At 44.3% G+C, this 22,451-nt stretch overlaps 1 protein-coding gene across 2 annotated transcripts in view; it reads left to right on the forward strand.

Annotated features, from left to right (window-relative positions):
- Positions 1–1,675: 1,675 nt before the first annotated feature.
- Positions 1,676–22,451, forward strand: part of PIGG (phosphatidylinositol glycan anchor biosynthesis class G (EMM blood group)) — a 50,074-nt gene continuing 29,298 nt past the window's right edge. The window contains exons 1-5 of one of the 2 annotated variants that reach the window (XM_063107993.1): positions 1,676–1,895; positions 2,512–2,717; positions 8,444–8,653; positions 10,152–10,340; positions 10,544–10,685. In XM_063107993.1, the coding sequence (XP_062964063.1) occupies positions 1,742–1,895; positions 2,512–2,717; positions 8,444–8,653; positions 10,152–10,340; positions 10,544–10,685 (901 nt within the window). In that variant the 5' untranslated portion in view covers positions 1,676–1,741. Of the gene's footprint in view, positions 1,896–2,040; positions 2,121–2,511; positions 2,718–8,443; positions 8,654–10,151; positions 10,341–10,543; positions 10,686–22,451 lie in introns of those variants that run through there. The other variant, XM_063107994.1, reaches the window with a different exon arrangement.

Consider the following 22,451-nt stretch of genomic DNA (forward strand, 5'->3'; position numbering starts at 1 on the left):
GTGTACAACATTAGCTCTGACCTCTCTGGGCTTCTGATTTTTATGTTAAATAAAGGAGTAACAAAAGAGCCTGCCTCAAAGGGTTTTTGGGAGAAGTACGCTAGATAACTAAAATGATTTGGACATTACTTGGTACCTGGTAAACAGTATATAATCTGTAGAACATATCTCAGCTGAAGGAAAATAAAAACGTAAAATATTAAAACCTTTAAGATGCCGTCAAAACAGTATTATGAGGGAAGTTTATGAACAACCACATTATACATTTAAAAAACTCAAATAAACAATGTTACTTTAAACTTCAAGTTAGCAGAATAAGAACAAATGGAGCACAAAGTCAACAAAAGACAGAAAATAATAAGATTAGGATAGACATGAATAATGAGAAAAAATGTTTCCACTTCCCCAATACAAACAAACAAACAGAAAAGACAAAATCAACAAACCCCTTAGTATAATAAGTTAAAAAGAGAAGAAAATAACGTCAGAAACTGAAAAGAGACATAACAAGAGACTTCAAAATGTTCACAAAATCATAGCGGACAATTTAAAGTATGTGACAACAAAGTTGATAACAGAGCAAGAATAAGTACTTTTTTACTGACATACAACCTACCAGAACTGAACCAAGAAGAAAAAAAAAAAGTCTGAGTGTACCAGCAACAAATAAAGTGACTGAATTAGTGCTACAAATCTTCCCATCAAAAAGAGCTCAGGACCAGGTAACTTCGTAGGTCAATTCTACCAACACCCAAAGAAATAATAATAATTATCATTATGTTTTATTTCTTTTTATTCACAAGTAATAATTGTACACATTTTAGGGCACAGTCTGGTATTTGGATACCTAAACAAAAAATGGAATGATCAAGTCAGGATGATTAGTGTATTCGTCACCTTATGTACCATTTTTATGTGTGTGACGGGAACGTTCAATATTCTTTCTTCTGGCTATTTAAAACTATAAAATACTTTTGTGTTGCCTACAGTCCCCCAATACCCATTCTTGTTCAATACTTCCAAAAAAGCCATAAAGAAGAAAAAGAGAGAGAATACTTCTAAACTCATTTTAGGAGGCCAGTATTGCCCTGACATTAAAACCTAAAAAAGACACTTGAAGAGTGTTGTGGGGTAGGGGTGCATGACCTCCAGTGCTTAGCAGTCCCACCAGCCAAGAGCGATCTCCCAAAAAGGGGCAGCTGTGAGCTGTTACACCCCAACACGCCCAGGAGCTAGGGACAGACGTTCCAGCCAGTAAAGGGGGTTGGGGTGGGTCACCAACAACCTCCGGGAATTCAGTCCCAGGAAGTCAGGGTGACCTTCGATGTAAGGACAAGCCCAACTCCAAGCCCAGAGACAGCGTCTGCCGCACACACCTGCCCAAGAAATACCAGGTCTCTGAGGACAGTGGGGCGACAACACAAGGCTGACGTGAGGAATGGATAAGGTGACGGGTGTGGGCGCTCCTGGCACGAGGAAGGACACCTGGAGGCTGTTCCACACACACCAGACCCCAGTAGCAGCGAAACACCGCAGCGCGGCCCTAGCACCCGGAAGTGCCCGCCCACCTACTGCGTATTTCCGGCGCGCGGGCGGACGTGACGCCACGGTGGGAGTCGGCGTCTGTCGCTGTAGTCGGTGGCCCTCGCTCAGAGGCTGCTTCCTGGAGCCGGGATTGGCTGCCCTGAGCGAACCCTGAGGTGGGGTCGGGACCCCGCGTCCCACCCGGTGGGTGCGCACGATGCGGCTGGGCTCCGGGACCTTTGCTGCCGGTTGCGTGACGATCGAGGTGCTCGGGGTCGCGCTCTTCCTTCGGGGATTCTTCCCGGCGCCTGTTCGCTCCTCTTCGAGGACGGAGCGCCGAGCAGAAGGCGCGGCGCCGGAGCCCTGGGCCGGTACGGCTCCCTCCGCGGGCGCCCCGCTCCCGGAGCTCCACTTCTCCAGAGGCCCTTCCTTCCAGCGCTCTCCGGTCTCGTCCGTTGTGGCCCCTGCCCCCAGAAAATGTGGTTTTTAGTTTAGTTTTTTTTTTTTTTTTTTTTTTTACCGTTCCAGCGTTTTCATGGTTTTAAACTTTGTGACAACCTGTTCCTGTCACACACCTGCCCAGAAATACACACTAGGTAAAGGCTCTCAAGTACTAGACCAGGTTCACACAACACCAGCCACTGGCCATGGAAACACGGTTCGTAAGAGCCCGTCCATCCTACGTGCAGCTCTGTGTTTTAGGTCAGGATCTTTAAATGTCCCATTCCAGAACCTCCACGTAGGAACTCCCCTTCCCTAGTACTCCTCACCATAGTAAGGGCAATTCGTTACTTAACTACTGGAGCTTCCTGAGCTTACACACTTTTAACACCTCCTGCCCCCAGCATTGCCTACCAAGAACACTACCTTCTTTTGGTTTGGGATATGTAGATATGTGCTGGAGAAGTCGGTAGAACTAGACCGTGGAGATGCTAGAATGCTAAATAGAGTTTAAAATCAAATTTTCTTTTTTTCTTTCAATTTTAGGGGCCAGTTCCAACCGGACCAAACTCCCACCGCCTCTCTTCAGTAAAGTTGTTATCGTGCTGATAGACGCTTTGAGAGATGATTTTGTGTTTGGGTCAAAGGGTGTGAAATTTATGCCCTACACAACTTATCTCGTGGAAAAAGGAGCATCTCACAGTTTTGTGGCTGAAGCAAAGCCCCCTACAGTTACGATGCCTCGAATCAAGGTAAGTTTGACTTAATGTTTTATGAATCGTGGTTTGGCTCTTTCAAAGGTGTGGAAGGGTTCTCTGTAGTCTTCTACTTGAAATCCCAATTTTAACTAAGTGGAAATTCGTTTGGTGCTGTCACTTTGCCTGGGACAATAGAATGCTAAAGGAACCTCATAGATAAGATGCAGCTAAGACCCGTCATTTGTGCCCCTTGTCAAGTAGGCACAGTTCTTGCTTCATAGGAAGTATAAAGGGTTTAGATCCAGATCATCTAGGCCAGTCTAACCTAAGATATCATCCTCCTTAGTAACCTGCTTTCCTTTTTTTTCAGTGGGTCCATTAAAATCCTGGAAGGAACCTTTAGGATTATCTAGCCCAGACTCAACTTCATAGATAAGGAAACAAACTCAGATAAATTAAATGACTTGTCCAAAATTGTAGTATACATAATGATCAAACTAATATGATCTAGCCTCAGCATTATCAATGTTTCTGTTATATAAACCTTCAGGTGTTAAACCTAGTGAGATTGGCTTTGAGGTGCATAGTGCTTTACTTAAAAACCACGGGTAAAGAAAAAGGTAAAGCTTTATTGATTGGGTCAAAAACTACTTATCAAGCAACTACTGTGTGCTGATACTGTAATGCGTATACAGTTGTGGAGAAACAGTATCACTGCCTCATGGAGCTTTCAGTCTCCAGTGAGATTCAAAGCTATTAAACAAATGAGCATACCAATAAATGTGCGGTTATCAAGTGTGATTAGCACATGATGGAAAAGAACAGGATGTGATGCTTAATGCTGGGTGGGGAGGTACAGTTTAGATGAGAGGGTCAGAAAGCCTGTCTGAGAAAATTATGTTCATGCTGAGACTGGAAGGATGAGTAAAGGTGTCAGGGCAGAAAGGAGCAGAGGAGTTTAAAAGTTTATTCCAGGATACATTGCATTTTAGTAAGGTATAAAGTCTGATGATGCCTCACATTTATGGCTGACCATGTGACACCTTATTATTTGGCAAGAAGGAGCTGCTACGTATTGATTTAAGGCTTGGGGGCAGCATTTGTAGGTGCTTAGTAAATGTTCACTGGATGAATAGAACAGTCTGGGATTGGAGGAAGGTCAGTGCCATATCATTCACTAATTTTTCTTTGAGTTTCCTACTCTCTGCCATTTTTGGATGTGGTGTGTCCTTCATTCAGCAATACTTATTGATCATCTGCTATGTACCACACAGTGTTCTATGTACCACACAGGGTTCAGGAAGAACAAGACAGCAATGTCCTCATGGAGCTTACTTTCCAATTGGGGGGACAGAAAATATGTAAGTGTACAAATCATTAATCAAGATAGTTTCAGTGAGGGATGAAAGCTTTGGAAGGAATCAAGAGGGGAAGGTGATAGAGAGTGATGGGCAGTGGTGGAGGACACCTTTAGTCACACTGCTCCGGGACGGCCTCTAAAGAGTTGCCATTCTGCTGAAACTAGTCCTGTAAAAGTTAGAAGAAGGGTATCAAGTTCCTGATCATCAGGAACAGCATTTTCTTTGTCTACTCTATCACAGAACTATGGAAGGAACCCTTCTCTCCTTTGTTCTGTTAAGGAAAATGTTATTAGGACTCCGGGCAGATTTGAGAAAGTGTGTAAGTGAGTGTGTAGGCTCCAGGTTCTATTCAGAACAGCACATTGGCAGGGCAGTTCTTAGGGCTTCTCGTCTCCAGCCCATTTGTTTCTTTTCACCTTTGCTAAGGACCCTCACCCCAAAGCCAGTATTTTGTTATTAGTCCTTTTCAGATTCTTGCTCCTCATTCCCCACCATGGAGGAGATAGATCAGGAAGTGCATAACTGGAGTTAGGTTTACAGTCTGGAATTTGGTAGAATCAGGTAGTGCTGGTTAAGGAAAGTGTCCCCTGCCCTGCCTTCAGTCATAGTTAATCTTCCTTGCGTTGATACAATCAACACTAAACACGGATCCTGACATCTCAAGACTGATATGCCCAGTGTGCTTTCACTTGCGAAGATCTTACGTCAGCTTTGTTTTAAAATTGTGGAACAGATTTTTGAATGCCTTTTCTTTCTGAAGGAAATTTATAGCCACAATGATAGCTGACATTTATTGATCACTGAGTAGTTTCCTAATGCTTTCCTCAGGGAATTTATAGTCATAATAAAAAGGAGTTACTGACCATCGACTCAGTGCCAGGCACTGTGGTGAGCACAGAGCACAGGCATAATCTCATGCACTCTCATGACAGCTGCATGAGCTAGGTCCTGTGAAGTAGGCACTACTGTCTTCTCCATTTTCCACATGGGGAAATGGAGACTTGAAGGGTAAGATCACAGAATTGGCATCAGAAACCAAGCAAAACCCTACATTTGTCTGATTCCAGAGCCTCTGTTGGCCACACTTTCATGCAACTATGGCAAAATAGAATGATCACGTAAACCCTCCTTAAATAGTGTCTGCAGAGCCCACCTTAATTCTAAGAAGTCAAGAAACTACTGTTTCCAAGGCTACAGCAATCATGAGAAAATCTCTAAGGAGATGACAGACTTGGCCTCTCCTTTGATTTGCTGGGACTGCCAGCTGCAGCCCCGTTGCTGCATGCATGCTTCCTGGGATGAGGGGATACCAAGTAGTCCCAGCCCTCTGTAAAAATATCAGGGGGAACCCAAGCTAGTGTGACAAGGAAGAAAATACATTATAAAAGCCACAAAAGAAAGGATAGGCAGACTCAAATACATAAAAACAGAAAACTTCTATATGGTGGAGACATTATAAACAAGTCAGCCAACAGATGATAAACTGAAAAATTGTTTACAGTGGACATGAAAAACAAGATGTGAAGTCCATGATGTGTAAAGAAGATCAGATCAAGGACAACAGTCCAGTGGAAGCTGGCAAAGGATATACAGAAATCCACAAAGGAAGAAAGTGAAATGCCAGTCCACATATGCAAAGATTCTTAACTTTAGTAATCAGAGCAAGGCAAACTAAAAACAATCTGTAGGCCAGTTTTTGTCTATCGTATTGTAAAAATTTAAAGATTGATGATATCTGCTCTTCACAAGAAATGAGGTGAACAGGTGCTCTTAAGTACTTGGATGTGAACATAAACTGAACCAACATTCCACCGCCACCACTTAGTCCAGTCTGCCGGGTCTCCAGCCTGGACTGTAAAAGTCTCCCAGCATCTCTTCCTGCCCAGATCCCGTCTGGACACAAATCAGACCATGCCACCCTTTTTAAACCCTTCAGTGGCCTTTCCTCTGTCTAGTTTGAACACTTAGCTCCTCACCCCAGACCTCGGAGCTCTGTGCGGTCTTGTACCTGTTTACTTCTCCCTCCACATCTAAGCTGCTTTCCCTCTTCCTATGTCCTTCTTCTGCACAGATCACACATAGCTCAGTTCCTCTAGCAGGCTGCTCTCTTTTCTGCCTGGGACCTTTACTGTTTGCTGTGTTTCCCCCTGGAAAGCCCACCTCACCTCCAGCACTTTTCAACCTTCAGGTCTCAGCTCACATGGCACTTACGTAGGAAGCTTTTTAAATTAATGTCCATTGAAATGGCCTTGGTTAAAGGTATTGTTGTATATTCACACACTGGAATGCTTTGTAGCTATTTTTAAAAAGATAAAGTAGCTGTATGTTTCCTGGGGAAAGAGGACCATAATTTGTTTGTTATTAATTGAAAAACAAAAGCAAGTTGCAGAGTAATTTGTATAGTCTGTTACCATTTCAGTAAAAAATGTGTACCTTTGTATGTTTGTGTACTAATATAAAATGTACCTTTGTATGTAAAATACACAAATTTTACTTTGTATATAAAACATAAAAATGTGTACCTTTATATATTTGTATATTTACATACAGAAAGAGTCTAAAGGAAAACTCATCAAAAGTAAGTGGTTACATTTAAGGAATAGAATTTTGGGGTGAGAGACATTTTTAAAAATTACTTTATTGAGATAATAATTTTCATACAATCCAATGCACACGTTTGTGTACATAGTTTGATAAGACTTAAAAATCTCTGTATCCAGGCAACCCCCACCTCAACTCTGGATTCTGATCCCTGACCCCAGGAGTGGCGGTGGTTGTTGCTGTTTGTTTGTATGGTGACTTGTCTGAACTAATTTCTGTAGCCCAGAGTGTGCAGCAACTGATGTTTCTGCTTAGGGTTTTTTTTGTTGTTGTTGTTATTGTTGTTTTAATTCTTATTCTTACTTTTAAGCCTGTTCTGAGGGTTGGCCCAGCTCAGCATAGCTTAGTGGTCAGCTAGTGATTGGTCAGACGTTTATGCAGTAAGACATCAACCCTCTGCCAGGGGGTCTGTGTAGGTTGGGACACATATTCTCTGTTCAGACAGCTTCCCTGCCTGCCCCGACTTGCTTTTTGTTTAAGTAGGGCCTCCTGCTCAGCCAGATGAGTGGGTAACTGGGGCCCTCTCTGGTCTCTCCTGAGTGCCTTCCAGATTCCCAGGAATATGTGGGAGCTTACAAAAGTCTGCCATAGCTGTCTCATTGCCCAGATCTCCTTTTTGAATTTCGGGCTGGACTCTTGCGTGCCCCAACCAGCGTCAAGGGCTCGGCTGTGATGCTGTCCTTCCCTGTCGTGTCTTCACAAGCTCCCTGGGCGTGGACTTTTCTGTGAGTTCCACATCATGGAGGTCAGGCCCTCCATGGCTGCTGCATCATGGAGCTGGCAGGGGCAGGAGATGGGAACAGCCCTATGCAGAAATACCACAGGTACTCAATGTCCTTACTGAGGTTCAGCAGTTTTTCTTGAATAAGAAGTTCTCACTTTGTTGTATACTTTGGTGAATGTCCAAAGTTCTGAACTGGTTGTTTTTTACAGTTTTGTCCAGTTTTATGGTTGCTTTTGGGGAGAGGATTTGCTTAACTCCTCACTCTGACATTCTGGAAGTCTGGTTAACTCATATTTGCATTTATTTGCTGTTAAAGATGTCTTGGCAAAATTATTACATCTGTTGGCATTACCCAGATTTCTGCTTATTTTCATTGCACAGATCCGGGGTGCCAGTGCTATGGGTGGTTGTATAACTCAGATCATGGAGATCCATTACCCAGTACTATGGCCTCTTAGGTTTTATACTAAAATTAGGGAGATTATTGACTCAGTTCTGTATGAGAAGGGTATGAGGACATGTCCTACCCACCTCACCTCCCAGAAAACATGGTGCAACATTTAGAGACTGCTTCCCTCCTGTTTTCTTACTCTGTCGTTTCCTCCTGTTTTTCACTTCTGGTGGACATTAGAATTGCTAGATTGTTAAGAGTTTGGAGTTGCTTGTCGTGCACAGCTGATTTGAGGCTTAAGTGGGTTTGAACACACAGGTTCGTGTTCTCAATGTATATGGTGCTTCACCATTTCCTTCAACTCTGTTATGAATCCACGGCTGCTTCTCTGGCTCCTGCTGCCACCTGGCCCTCCCTGGCCTCTTCCTCCATCTTCTCATCAGCTGAGAGGGTTGCTGTGAGCCATGAGAATTCTTACATATGGTTAAGTCTTCATTATTGAGTTTGCTGTTTTTTCCCAGAATCTGTGTGTAGCTTTCCCTCCTTTACTCTAATTGCTATCCTAGGATTGACTCAGCCTCCAGTATTGGGGATGCCCCTAGTTTTATGCTCACCTGATTCATCCGTAAAATGATCTTCAGCACCTCTCTTGTGCTGCACTTTTGGATTCTGTGGTTTAATTCTTGAATGTTTCCTCCCACAGGCTTTAATGACAGGGAGCCTCCCTGGCTTTATCGATGTTGTCAGGAACCTCAATTCTCCTGCACTACTGGAAGACAACGTGATAAGACAAGCAAAAGCAGCTGGGAAAAGAATAATCTTTTATGGAGATGAAACATGGGTTAAATTATTCCCAAAGCATTTTGTGGAATATGATGGAACAACCTCATTTTTTGTGTCAGATTACACAGAGGTCAGTTTTTAAATAAGAGAAATATGTCATACTAGGTAGAATCTGGCACCGCCATTACTTAGTAAGAGGCAATATTATTTTGTATATGGCTTTTATTAATTTATGGGAAGTGGTACAGAGAGATTGCAAAATTTGTTCACACACGTAATCAATTACAACCCAGAGATATAAACCCTGATCCAGATGTGAGCACAGTTGTATGGAGCCCAAATCACAGAACAGATGAGCACCCACTGTGGGGTACAAAGGATCAGGAAGGGCGTCACAACAGAGGAGCTATTTGAGCCAAGTTGTGACGAGTGAGTGGGGACTTCCCAAGCGGACAAAACAGGGTGGCAGCATCTGTACGTAGCAGAACTGTAGGATTCCACAGCCTGTGTGGGATATTTGGAGCTTTTGGTTCTCCTGGAAGTGGGGCATCATCCTGCAGTGAGGGCAGGCAGTGAGCTGGGCAGAGCCTGGTCCTGAAGGCACCAGCCCTATCCTCGCAGTTGCAGTTTCCAGCAAGGGAAAGAGCAGGATTAGACTCACATGTTAGAAAGTTGGCGCTGGGGCAGAGGCAGGAGCTCACCAGCTTGTGTACGTTTGATATTGGGATGGACATCCTCCCCTCTCAGTTTGCTGGGCCTGGCAAGCATCTGCAGTCCTGCTGGTCCTGTCTGCAGTGATGCCGTTTTCTGCAGTTTGTAAGGGTACATCAGCCTGTGCAGACACAGCAGTTACTTTTCAGTAATGACTGAGTTTCCCCATATTATAAATGGCATCATTCAGAAACATTTCTCTTTGTAGTAGATTTTTTAGTGGGAGGGAGATGGGCTAGCTGAGGGGTCAGGGCTGACCAGACTAATGGCTCTATCTTGGGCTGCTCAACTGTTAATCTCTCCATGCTGTGTTTATGTCAGAAATAAATGTGATCACTGAGTGCTGTCTCTTTCCTTCCCAGAACAGCCTCCTTGTAGGATACACGTAGATGGCCTCAGCTTCCCTGTCCTGCTGGTTGCTTTAACTCTGGGTACTGTCTGTTTTTAGTTAATTGCCCTTCGCCCTTAGTTACCTCATGACAACTTGGGACTATTTAACTGGCTCCTTTGCTCAGCTTTAGTTAAGCCCAGCAGTGATCCCACAGAAAAAAATTTCTTGTCAGAACAGTCCTTACTCATTTAAATTATCTGTATAACATTCTTTTTTTCCTGTGGCTGGCCAGTACAGGGATCTGAACCCATGACCTTGGTGTTATATGACTACGCTCTAATCAACTGAGCTAATCAGCCGTCTGTCTGTGTAACACGTTCTATCCATAGGGTATTAGTAAAGGCTTAATCTAATGCTGATTTATTTTTAATGACATAGTTCTGTGTTTTAATTTAATGTCTTTTAACTTCCATGAGTCTATTGCCTAAAATAAACACCTAGATTTAGTGACTGTCACTTTTTTCTTGGGGAGTGAAGATCAAAGGAAAATAAGTGAGCCATTTATATGTTCTTTTCCCCATTAAAGGTGGATAACAATGTCACACGGCATTTGGATAAAGTACTGAAAAGAGGAGACTGGGACATGTTAATCCTCCACTACCTAGGACTGGACCACATCGGCCACATTTTCGGGCCCAACAGCCCCCTGATTGGGCGCAAGCTCAGCGAGATGGACAGTGTCCTGATGAAGATCCATACCTCACTGCTCTCCAAGGTGAGGCGCTTAGAGTGTGCTATGGGGGTGGAATTTCACATTGCCCATGTTTGCTAGAACAAGTGAGACAGCCTATGTGAGCTCAGGTCCACTAAGAGCTGCTATTTGTAAAGTAAAGGTAAATTCTTAAGTTGTTTTCTTAACAAGGTTGTGTGTTCTCTTCTGTCTGAATGTAGTTGAAATACTTTTCCTTTGCCTTGTAGGAGAGAGATACTGTTTTGCCCAATTTGCTGGTTCTTTGTGGTGATCATGGCATGTCTGAAACAGGAAGTCACGGGGCCTCTTCCATAGGGGAAGTGAACACACCTCTGATTTTAATCAGTTCTGCATTTGAAAGGAAACCTGGTGAGAATTTAGAAATGTATAATAACCTTTTGAAACTGTATTTTATTTGTTTTCTGTAGTCTGGTTTCAATATCCTGAGCAATGTGAGAACGAGAATTAGTGGGGCGAGGGGCAGTCAGGATTTGGAGTTTACAGCCCTTTCCCAGATTCTTAGAATACAAATATTCTTTGTAGGAATTTTGTTACATGAATGTTACTGCCTGGCTATCTGGAACTGTTAAGAAAATATTGCCAGTAACTTAGGGTTATCTGAATCACATATATGAACTGCAGGAAACATAAATACTTAAACTTTTAAAAAAGTGTTTATTATTCAAACCCACGTATTGAATAGCGGTGTCAACAAGGCTCACAGGATCCAGTGGAGCAGGATTGTCTGGGCTCCTCTGCAGTCTTCACATGCAGCCCACACACCGCCATCTCCAAGGCCTGTGCCCTGACACTCCTTCCCTTGTGGCCATCTGTGTGTGGTCCTGTCAAGCTTCCTCACCTTCCGCACTTTACTGACATGCTCACAGTGGGCTCAGCACTTGTTTCTGCAACACTGTCGAGCCCAGCGGATACTTTCTGGCTCTGTTGTCACCAACCCTTCAGAACCATTTAGTACTGCTGGCCCCGTAGCTTCTGGGACCCCCCATTCTTCTGGCTTTCCTCTGTCCTCTCTCTTTTTGCTCTGTTAACCCTCTTTGCTGGCTTAGCTGGCTCTTCTGGTCAGTTTTTGTGGGCTCCCTTTTTGTTTCATTCTGCATTCCCTCCTGAGGTGGTCTCATCTGCTTCCATGGCTGTAACCGCCGTGAGTGGCTCTACACCCATCAAGTCATCCTGCAGCTGTCTCACTTCTCCGACCTACACCCCTGTCTGCCCAGCTCCCTGGCTCCCCACGTTCTGTGCCATCACTGTTCTCCCCTTACAGAAAGGCTTTCAGTAGCTGGACTTAGGATAAGGTGAGAAATCCTGTGTGAGGCATTGTCTTGAGCCACACTCTTTGTCCCCCACTGGGTCCTGACCTCTGCCCTCCTGCAGGCATCAGCTAATTTCACTTGCTCACCTATGAGACTGAATTACATTCCCCTGTCAGTCTCTTCCTTAGCACTCCATGCATTCTGTTGGCACTTATCATTACAGACTTATTTATGGGCTTCATGTGATATCTGCCTCCTCATAACACCTTAGGCCAGGTGAGAGCAGGGCCACATCTGTTTTCTCATCACTACATGCATGAGAGGTGCCAAAAGAATATTTGCTGAGTGAGTGACTCTTCCATTTCAGTAAGGATTGGTTGAAGAAGTATCTCCACCTTTTTCCTTCTATCCTTTTACACAGCTTCCTCCTCTTGGATGTCTGACTCCGAAGATATGTTATTGGGCTCTTATAACCGAACCCTTTCCCGGGTGCCCAGGCTGGAAGCCTGTCTTACAGTGTGTGTACATATCGAGCAATGGCACCCAGCTTATTCCACCTGCATTTCACCAAACACTATCCAGAGCAACATCGGTGTGTGAGGGCCCCACATGGGAAACACCCTTTCTTCCATCCATCCGTCATCCAGCAGAGGTTTCCTGAGCACCTATACTAAGCCAGGCAGTGTGTGTTAGGCTCGGCTGATGAATCAAAGAGTGAGCCAGACTCAGCCTTTGTCCTTGAGGTACTTATAATCTAGGGAAGAAAAGAGATAATTAAGTTGACTTTTTTTTTTTAAGTACAGGAACGTTAGGGCTGTTTAACCAAAGTGCTGATGTTTTCATCTCTAAAATGTGTATTTAAAAAACCAGAGCCAGGAAGGTTGAAGGCAGCTGCATATGTGCAGACTGCCTGCAGGTGTTGTTCAAGCAGCCAGCCTCAGTTCTTTTTTAAATTTTCTTTCTACTAGTGATCCAGCCCCTTTCATTTTATTTTTGTTAATTTCTTTATTTATTATTATTATTATTTTTTTTTTTTTAACATTCTAAGATGTTTTTGCAGAGCAGTTGGGAGGGAGGAAGAGGGTGAAAGGGGAGGGAAATATGGTGGGAAGGGCAGTGGTCAAGGCCTGTGGTGCCCCCCTCATTACAGCAGGCTTCCAGCAGCAGCTCAGTTGTTGCTGGGCTGGATGCAGATGTCGGGTGTGTGGCTGAAGCCCTTGGCCCTCCACCTCCCCACCTGAGGAGCCCAGGTTGTTTCCAGTGGTGGTTCAGTGGTCATCGCTGGGCTGGTTGCAGATGTCGGGTGGGGGGCATGGCTGAGGCCTTCGGCCCACCACTGCCCCAGCTTGGGAGCCTAGGGTGCTTCTGGTGGAGCTCAGTGGTCATCAGTGGGCTGTTCGTGGACATTGGGGTGTGGTGGAGGCTATAAGCCCCCATCACCCTGGCTCAGGAGCCCAGGGCTCAGTGGTCATCACTGGGCTGGTTGTAGATGTCAGGGGGGTATGGCTGAGGCTGTAATCTCCCCACCTCCCTAGCCTGGGAGCCTGGGGTGCTTCTGGCAGCAGCCTGGTTGTTGTTGCTGGGCTGGGTGTGGTTGTGTTGGGGCATGGCTGAGGCCTACAGTCCTCCCCACTGCCTAGCTTGGGAGGCCAGGGTGCTTCCAGTCCTCTTAGGTTTTTTGTTTTTTTTTTTAAGATGACCGGTAAAGGGATCTTAACCCTTGACTTGGTGTTGTCAGCACCACGCTCTCCACGTGAGCCAACCGGCCATCCCCATATAGGGATCCAAACCCGTGGCCTTGTTGTTATCAACACTGCACTCTCCCAAGTGAGGCACAGGCTGGCCCTAGTCCTCTTAGGATTTATAGGTGTTCTTTGGTGGTGTTAGACCTTTACTAGCTAATATCAAACTTTGTCTCTGATCTTGGGTATTTTGGTTTCTCTCTCAGTTCTGTGTTGGATTATTTGCTGTTCCTGCCACTTAAACTTTGCACTGGAACTAATTTGTTGTCCTTTGAGTACTTCTAAAATGGAGGAACTTCCTGTGGGGACCAGCACTTGAGCCACATGGTTGAGCTAAATTGCTACTTTGCTCCTGATTCCCTAGGGAAGGCTTTTTGTGCAGCTAAGGTTTTCATTCTTGACCTTATATGTACTTCTGGATCTTGTGAGGTCTGGTACACATAGGTTGTGTGGAAATTCTCATCTGGGCCTGAGTCTTTCAGCAAACTGCTCCCCCTGCAATTCTGTATTCCTCACCAGTCTTCACTGAGTGGTCCTGTACTGATTGGAGGGCCGATCAGGTGACAAATCTGCCCCAGTGCTCTCCTGGTGGGCCTCTCTCCCCCACCGCCCACACTCCAAACACTTCTCATGGGATGGGCCGTGTGCCAGTTCCTTGCAATGACTCACTGGCCTCTGAGTGGTTCCTTTTTTCAGTTGTCTGTGGCTCTTCCTATGTGGGTCCACAGAAACCCCATTGGTGGTCTTGCTGGCTTGGGGGCCACCAAAGCACTCTTTTTCCCTGCCACCTCCAGGCAGCTTATAGGAAGGGCACAGTTGTGGATTTTGCCAGCTCTTGCTCTGCATTCACCTGCTCCAGCGTTAAAGTGACCGGGGCTCCAAATGGTGGAAGCAGTCCTTTCTTTTTCTCATCATGGCTTGTCCTGCCTTCGTGAACTCCATAGGTCTCTTCTCCTCTTCCCCTGAGCTCTAGCAGCCCGAGCTTGACTGTTGTTGCTTTTTAATAGTTGTAAATTGGTTGATTTGTGGGAGAGAGTGATGCTGAGAACCGTCTTTTCCACCATCTTGACTGGAAGCCCCAACCTCTGTTCTGATGGTTCATTCTGTTTTGTTTTTTATGAACAGCTGTATTCCTTATCCTCATGATGCCCATTTTATAAGCCAGGACTGTCCTATTTAGTACATTCATAGGGCTTCCCAGTTCTCACTGTCACTGTCAATTTTAGGACATTTTCATTAGCTCAGAAAGAAATCTCATATTCTTTAGCAGTCACCTTCCACTGCCCCTAGCCCTCGGCAATCATTAGTCTGCTTTTTATGTCTATATATTTGCTTCTTCTGGACATTTTGTATAAGTGGAGCCATATGATACATGGTCTTGTATGTCTGATTTCTTTCACTTAGGATGATTGCCTTGGATTGAGTGTCCCACAAAATCTGACCCCCATTGTGACAGTCTTAAGAGGGTGGGAAATCCTATTAAACCAATTGAAAGGTGGGACCTTGAATTGGTGATTAGATTTTGAGGAGCATGCCTAGTGAATGGATTAAAAATGGTGGTCATGGGCATTGTTCTGAGGGCTTAAAAAAGAGAGTGAATGACGAGGTTAGACTCTGTCACTCTGTCCTTCCATTTTCGCAATGTGATACTCTGCTGTCACTGAAGTCACCACCAAAGAAAGCCTTCATCAGGAGTGTTCCCTGCACTTTGGACTTCCCAGCCTCTGAAACTGTAAGCAATAAATTTTGTTTTCTTTATAAATCACCCAGTTTCAGGTATTTATGTTATAAGTAGCAGAAATGGACTAATCCAGAGAATTGGTACTGAGAGTTGTATGTTGCTTATAGTTGAAAATGTGGAAAAGGTTTTGGACCTAGGTATTCAAGAGAGGCTGGAGGAATTTGTAGGAACAGGCTAGAAAAAGCCTCGCTGCTGGAGAGAGTTCAGAAGACAAGAAAACCAGAGAAAGTTTGGGATGTTTTAGACTGGTCAAATGGTGGTGAGCAGAATTCTGATAGAAGTATGGACAGTAAAGGCCACTCTGAGAAGCTTTGAGACATAAACGAGAAGGGACTTATTGGAAACTGGGGCAAAGATCACCCCTTCTATGAGCTGGCAAGGGATATGGCCACATTCTGTTCATGCACCAAAGTATTATGGATTGTGGAACTTAAAAATGCTGACTCAGGGTATTTGATGGAAGAAATTTCTAAGCAGCAAAACATTCAGGGTGCTGCACAGCCACCTGCAACAGGCAATACTGAGCTATAGCAGAAAAGGCATGATGTAAAGCCAGAATTTAAAAGGAAAGCAGAGCATAAAGATTTGGAATATTTTCAGCCTGGCCATGTGTTAGAGAAGCAGAGAGCATTTTCAGATGAAAAATGCAGTGATGCTAAGAAGATTAGCACAAAATGAAGGGATTATCAAGAGAAGGAGAAATAGGCCTGAAGGCACTGCAGAAGCAGTTATATTATGTTAATATTAATATATATATATAAATATATAATATTAATATTTTAAGGAACAGAAACAGATTAATACAGTGATGTTTTTCCAGGTTCTTCCAAGTTGTAGCATGTGTCAGGACTTCATTGCTTTTTGTTGCTGAAAGATATTCCATTGCATGGATTTACCATGTTTATTTGCCATTTATCAGTTGGTGACATTTGGGTTGTTTTCACTTTTTGGTTATTATGAATAATGCTGCTGTGAACGTTTGTGTACAAGTATTTGTATTGGCAGATGTTTCCATATGGTGTCATTTTCTCACTCCAATAGATCAGTGCCCCCACCTACCTCCTCTGTGCTGTTATTGTCGAATGTATTGAATTTCTATATGTTATATGATGACAATATAATTAATATATATGCGGTTTTATGTAATTGCTTTTTAAATCAGTTCAGAGAAGAAAGGAGAAGAAATATGCTTTTATACTGTCTTTTATGATTATGCAATTACCTGCACTGATGATGCTCTTTTTTTTTTTTTTAATTATCCAACTTACTACCTGGAGTCACTTGCTTTCAGCCTAAAGAACTTCCTTTAGTATTTCTTGTAAGGCAGGTTTGTTAGAATCAAATTGTTGTTTGTTTGTTTGCTTTTATCTGGGGATGTCTTTATTTTCACGTCTTTTGGAAAATAGTTTTGCTGGATACAAGATTCTTGATTGATGGTCTTTTTCTTTCAGCGCTTTGAATATGCTGTCCCCCTGCCTTCTGGTCTCCATGGTTTCTGATGAGAAGTCAACTGTTAATCTAACTGGGGTTCTAATCTCTATGTCTTTTAGCATTTTTACTGTAATGTGTCTGTGTATTTCGTGTGTATCCAGTTTGGAGTTCATTAAGTTTCTTGGATGTGTAGATTAATGTTTTTCAATAAATTTGGGACATTTTCCTTTCTGTTCTTCAGATCGTGTAATTTTCATTGATCTGTTTTTAAGTTTGCTGATTCTTCCTTCTGCTGGTTCAGCTCAGATCTTGCTGTTGAGCCCCTGCAGTGAATGTTTCATCTTAATTATTGTGTTTTTCAACTCTGGAGTTTGCATTTGTTTGTTTTTTTATAATTTTTATCTCTTTATTGATATTCTCTATTTGATGAGAAATATTCTTTGAATATGTTCATGATGGCTACTTTGAAGTCTTCGTCTATGAAATCTGACATCTGGGCCCTCTCACAGGAAGGTTCTGTTGCCTGCTTTTTCCTGTGTTTCAGTCACACTTTCCTGTTTCTTTACTTGTTCATAATTTTTTGGTGAAAACTGCACAGTTTAAATCACATATTGTCGTGACTGTGGGTGCTGATCTCCCTCCCGCTCCAGAGCTTGTTGTTATTGCTTGCGTATTTGCCTAGTGACGTGACTGGGCTATTCTAGGGAAGTCTCTGCTGTCGCTTTCCTGAGCACCGAGCCGGGGGCATGTGCGCAGACTCCCTGAGATGATAGTGGTGTTAGCAGGGTGGCTGTTGACTGTCCCTTTCTCTGATTGCTCTGTGTAGCTGTTGCCTCTTTTGCTATTACAGCCAGCTGTTAAACCCCACTAATTGCCAGCCCATTGCTTTTGTTTTCCAGGGGATGATGAGAAGGAGGCAGCTGGAGAGAGAGCCCTGCATTCTTGACCACACCCAGCACAGACCTGGGACGGGGGGCGGGGGGGAGGCAGCAGGTCATGGTTCAAGTGCCATAGACTCTTGCATTTCATACCGAAGTTTAGTAGATTTTCTTGACTAAAGATTTCTTCCTTTGCTATATGCCCCTAGACAGTTTCTGAGGGTGTGAACAGTGGTTGTGGCTGTTTTATGGTTTTCACCTGTGACACCTGTCCCATCGTCAGGCTGGCCCTTAGATCTGCTCACCACGAGTCCTGGTTGTTCCTTGAAGGGTTGGTCTTACAGATGCATGGAGATTTTTGTCACTTATTTTAATAAAAATAAGGGTTAAGGTGTTTATTATTCTGAAAAAGAATAGTCTTGGATCGTGTACTATGTGATTTCATAGACCCCCCAGCCAGCTAGTGCCACTGCCAGAGTCCTCACCTCGTGTGAGAAGCATGGGTCTGGGAAGTAGAGCGTGACTCTTCCTGGGCTTCCGTGAAGGGCAGAGCAGATGTCTTTTATTGTCCACCTCTTGCTACTAGAATGTAAGCTCCATGAGGGTAGGGATTTTGCCGGTTTTGTTATATAACATGCTGTTCTGTGCCCAAGCCTAGAATAGTGCCTGGCACATAGTGGATGTTTCATTGATATTTGTTGACTGCATGTTTTAAAAGATTGCTGAGGTGGAGACAGGTGGTGGAAGGACTGCTGCTGGCCTACAAGGAAGGTTTCTGAAATGCTTACACTTTTTTAATGGTGTACCATTGCCTATAGGATAAAATCCGTTCTGTCATGTGGCCTACCCTGTGTTTGCATCACAGAATTACAGTTTCTAAAACAGTTTTTGCTGGCAAGAACTAGTCAGACCATTCACTGGAGCAAAATCCAGAAGCCGAAAATAGACCCCAGCGTACATGGGGATTTGGTGATAATGGCAGCATCTCAGATTAGTGGAGAAAAAATAGGGTAGTCAATAAATAGCAGCACACCTGTCTAACCTTTTGGAAAAAGCAGTGCTTTGTTTCCACCTCACTCTTGAAATCAGCATAAATTCTAGATCAAAACATTCAATCTCTTTAAAAGACTCTTTATTATAGAAAATTTCAGGCATGTAAAAGTAGACACAATAGCATCATAACCCCCGTGTTCACCACCCAGCTTCACCAGTTATTGCCAGTTATGACCAATGTTATTTCATCTGTGCCCACACTCATTTTCCTTCTTATTGTTTGGATGCAGATCTCTAAAAGATATGAACATTCCCCCCACCTCCCCAATAATCTTGATACCATTGTCACATTTTTAAAATGACATTAATATCATCAAATAGTATTAAATTTCCATTGTCTGTCTCTCTCTGTCTTTAGTTTGTTTGAATTAGGATACAGATAAGATCCATACACTGATTTGTTGATGTGTCTTTTAAGTCTTTGTTAATGTATAGTTCCCCACCTCTTATTTTACCACAATTTATTTGTTGGAGAAACCTAGTAATTTGTCCTATGGAGTCCGCAATAGTCTTAATTTTGCCTCTTGCTCTCGGCACTGTCTGCTAAGATCTCCTCTCCATCCTGTAAATTTCCTATGACCCAAGGGCTTGAGCAGATTCATATTCTGTTGGTTCAGTTTGGTTTGGTTTGGGCTGGGCAGGGCAAGGCTACTTCTAGCAGGAAGGACATAACATCTGGCTGTCTGCTTTGCTGTAATGTTAGTAACCATTGATCAACTGGTTCTATTAATTCAGTAGATGTTGCAAATGGTGATGTTTTAATTCTATAATTCTCTTTTCATTAATTAGCCAGTGTCTTAGTCTCTGCTGTTATAACAGAATGCCAGAGACTGGGTAATTTCTAGAAAATAGAAATTTGTTTTTTACAGTTACAGAGGCTGGGAAGTCCAAGATCAAGATGCTGGCATCTGGTAAGGCCTTCTACTTCCATGCAGAAGGTGGTGCCTTGAGCGTCCTCCAGAAAGAAGGAATGCTGCGTCTTAACATAGTGGAAGGCAGAAGTGTAAAAAGAATCAAACTCCTTCTGTCAAGCCCTTTTATAACAGTATCAGTCCATTTATGAGAGCAGAGTCCTCATGAGCTAAACACCTCCCCAAAGGCCCCACCCCCAACACTGTTGCATTGGGGATCACATTTTTTTATTTTATTTTATTTTATTTTATTTTTAATTTTATTTATTGAATCAAAATCGATTATACATATTTTGGGGGTTGAACATTGAGATATGTTGATTAAATCAATATCACTAGCATATATATTGTTACAAATCGTAATTATATTCTTTACGCCCCTTGTCCAATCTCTCCCCATCCCCCATTCCCTCCCCCTCCCGCCTCTAATTGCCCTAGATTTCTTCTCTTCTTCTGAAAGAATAATGGTTACTCTGTTAATTTGTTGCCTAGATGATCTGTCCAATGCTGAGAGATGTGATCAGGTCCCCCAATATTATCATAGAGCACATGCTTCTTCTGTCACTCTGAAATGGGTTTTGTGGAAAGAGACATCCTCTTCTTTTCTTTGTATCTGCTGGTGACTCTTGTTGTGTGAATGCACTCCAGTGGTTTGCGGACCATCTGCATGGTGGCTGTGGCATCTAGCTGCTTTTGCAGCAGCCATGGTTATTGTGGTGGCTGTGGTGGGCTACCCACGTGGAGGTGATGTTTTTAGCATGCTCCTTGGCACTGGCGGTATGCCTGGTTGTGGGGTGTGCTTGGTCCCCTTCTCTATGCCTCGGGTACCCAGGTGGGCCCCAAGGTGCTGGAGTGGTGTGCCTTGTGTGAGGAGGGTCTGGTTCCTGGCCCCATGCCTCGGGTCACTGGGCGGGACCCAAGGCGCTGGCTTGGTGTGCCTGGTTGTGGGAGAGAGGTCCTGTCCCTGACTCCATATCCTGGGTCCCTGGGTGTGCCCCAAGGTGCTGGCATGTGCCTGGTTGTGGGAGAGAGCTCCAGTACCCTTCTCCACGCTTCGGTTCCCCAGGTGGGCCCTGAAGCGCTGGCTCAGTGTGCCTGGTTGTGGGAGAGAGGTCTGTTCCCCTTCTCCTTGCCTCGGGTCCCCAGGCAGGCCCCAAGGTGCTGGCATGGTGTGCCTGCTTGTGGGAGAGAAGACCATACCATACCCCTTCTCCTTGTCCCAGGTCTCTGTGTAGGCTCTGAGGTGCTGGCATGTTGTGCCTGGTTGTGGGAGAGAGGTCCGGTCCCCTTCTCCAAGCCCTGGGTCCCTGAGTGGGCTCCGAGGTGCTGGCATGTTGTGCCTGGTTGTGGTAGGGTGGTCTGTTCCCCAACTCCATACCCCGGGTCCCTGGGTGAGCCCTAAGGTGCTGGCTCAGTGTGCCTGGTTGTGGGAGGGGGGTCTAGTCCCCTTCTCCATGCTTCAGGTCCCCAGGCTGGCCCTGAGGCACTGGTGCAGTTTGCCTGGTAGTGGGAGTGGGGTCTGGTCCCCACATCCAAGCCTCCGGTTCCTAGGCAGGCCCCAAGGTGCTGGTGGTGTGCCTGGGCCGGAACTAATTTTTTGTCCTTTGCTTCTAACATGGGAACTGCCTGTGGGAACCAGTACTTGAGTGTGTGGTTGTTTAAATTGCTACTTTACTGTTGTTTCCCTAGGGAAGGCTTTTTGTGCAGCTCAGGGTTTAATGGTTGACCTTATAGGTACTTCTGCTTCTCCAGAGACCCGGGGGATCTGTGTTCTGTAGAATCTCTGATCTGGGCCTGAGTTTTTTCATCGAACTGCACCCCATACAATTCTGCATTCCTGACCAGTCTCCTCTGACTGGTCCTGTGCTGATTGGGGGGCAGATCAGCTGTTCTTGCTGTGTCCTGGTGTTCCCCTGGTGGGCACATCTCCCCCACTGCCCGTGCTGCAAACACTTCCCATGGGACGGACCCTGTGCCAGTCCCTTGCTATGACTCACTGGCCTCTGAGTGGCTCCCTTTTTTCAGTTTTTCTGGTTCCTTGCTCCTGCGTGGGTCCATGTGAGCCCTGTTAGTGGTCTTGTTGTCCTGGGGCCGCCAAGGCCCTCTTCTCCCCTGCCACCTCCAAGCAACTCCATCTGAAGGGCACAGCTGCGGCTTCTGCCGGCTCCTGCTCTATGCGCTCAGCAGCTCAAGCCTTAAAGCAGCCGCGGCCTGAAACGCTCAAAGCAGCTTTTTCTTTCTCTCTTCGTAGTTTCTCCCGCCTTCATGAACTCTGGAGGTCTCTCCTCCTCTTCCCCTGAGCTCCAGCAGCGCTGGCTTGGCTGATGTTACATTTTTAAAGTTGTAAATTTGTTTGATTTCTGAGAGAGAGTGACGCTGCAGACCGTCTGTTCTGCCATCTTGATTGGATCTCCATGAATCAAATTTTTAACACACGAATTTGGGTGGACACATTCAAACCATAGCAGCCAGAATAATTCTACAAAGAAAATCTTCCCCCATCTACTTTTTGGTTACCCACTGGTGCCATTTATATTAGACAGGCAGGATAAACAAGAGATTATTCTTCCCACTTAATTACCAGTTTCAAATCAATGAATGAATAAGTTCTCTAGCATCCTTCAACTCTGACCAGTTAAGTTTGTTCTTTCTTTTAAAAACATTGTGAACTCATGGATTTAAGGATATTTAGTTTGTTTCAGTTCACTGTAGATAGTATGCTTGTTAATATTCGTATTGTCCCATCTTTGGCCAGTGGGAGCATCTTCATATTAGTGCCTGAGTCCTTTTGGTAGATCTTAGTTGTCTTTGCTAGCTTTACTGTTCTCTGGTCTACAAGGTGTTTCAGGCTGTCATGCAGTTTCTTCTTGAGACCTTTGATCAGCTACTTCTCCAAGAGGCCTGGCTCCTTTTAGTGGAAAGGGGTATTTGAAGACCAGAGGTGCTCACTGATACTGGGTTAGTCATTTTCTGGACAGAGCGAGGAAATTTTTTTAAGATAAAATGATCTTCGCAAAAAAAAGATAAAATGATCTTGACTTTGTATTGATATTTTCAATTCACATTCAAAACTGTGAATTTAACATTCTTAGATCTTACATCTGTACT

This window comes from Cynocephalus volans, chromosome 9, assembly GCF_027409185.1.
Source record: "Cynocephalus volans isolate mCynVol1 chromosome 9, mCynVol1.pri, whole genome shotgun sequence".
Lineage (NCBI taxonomy): Eukaryota > Metazoa > Chordata > Mammalia > Dermoptera > Cynocephalidae > Cynocephalus > Cynocephalus volans.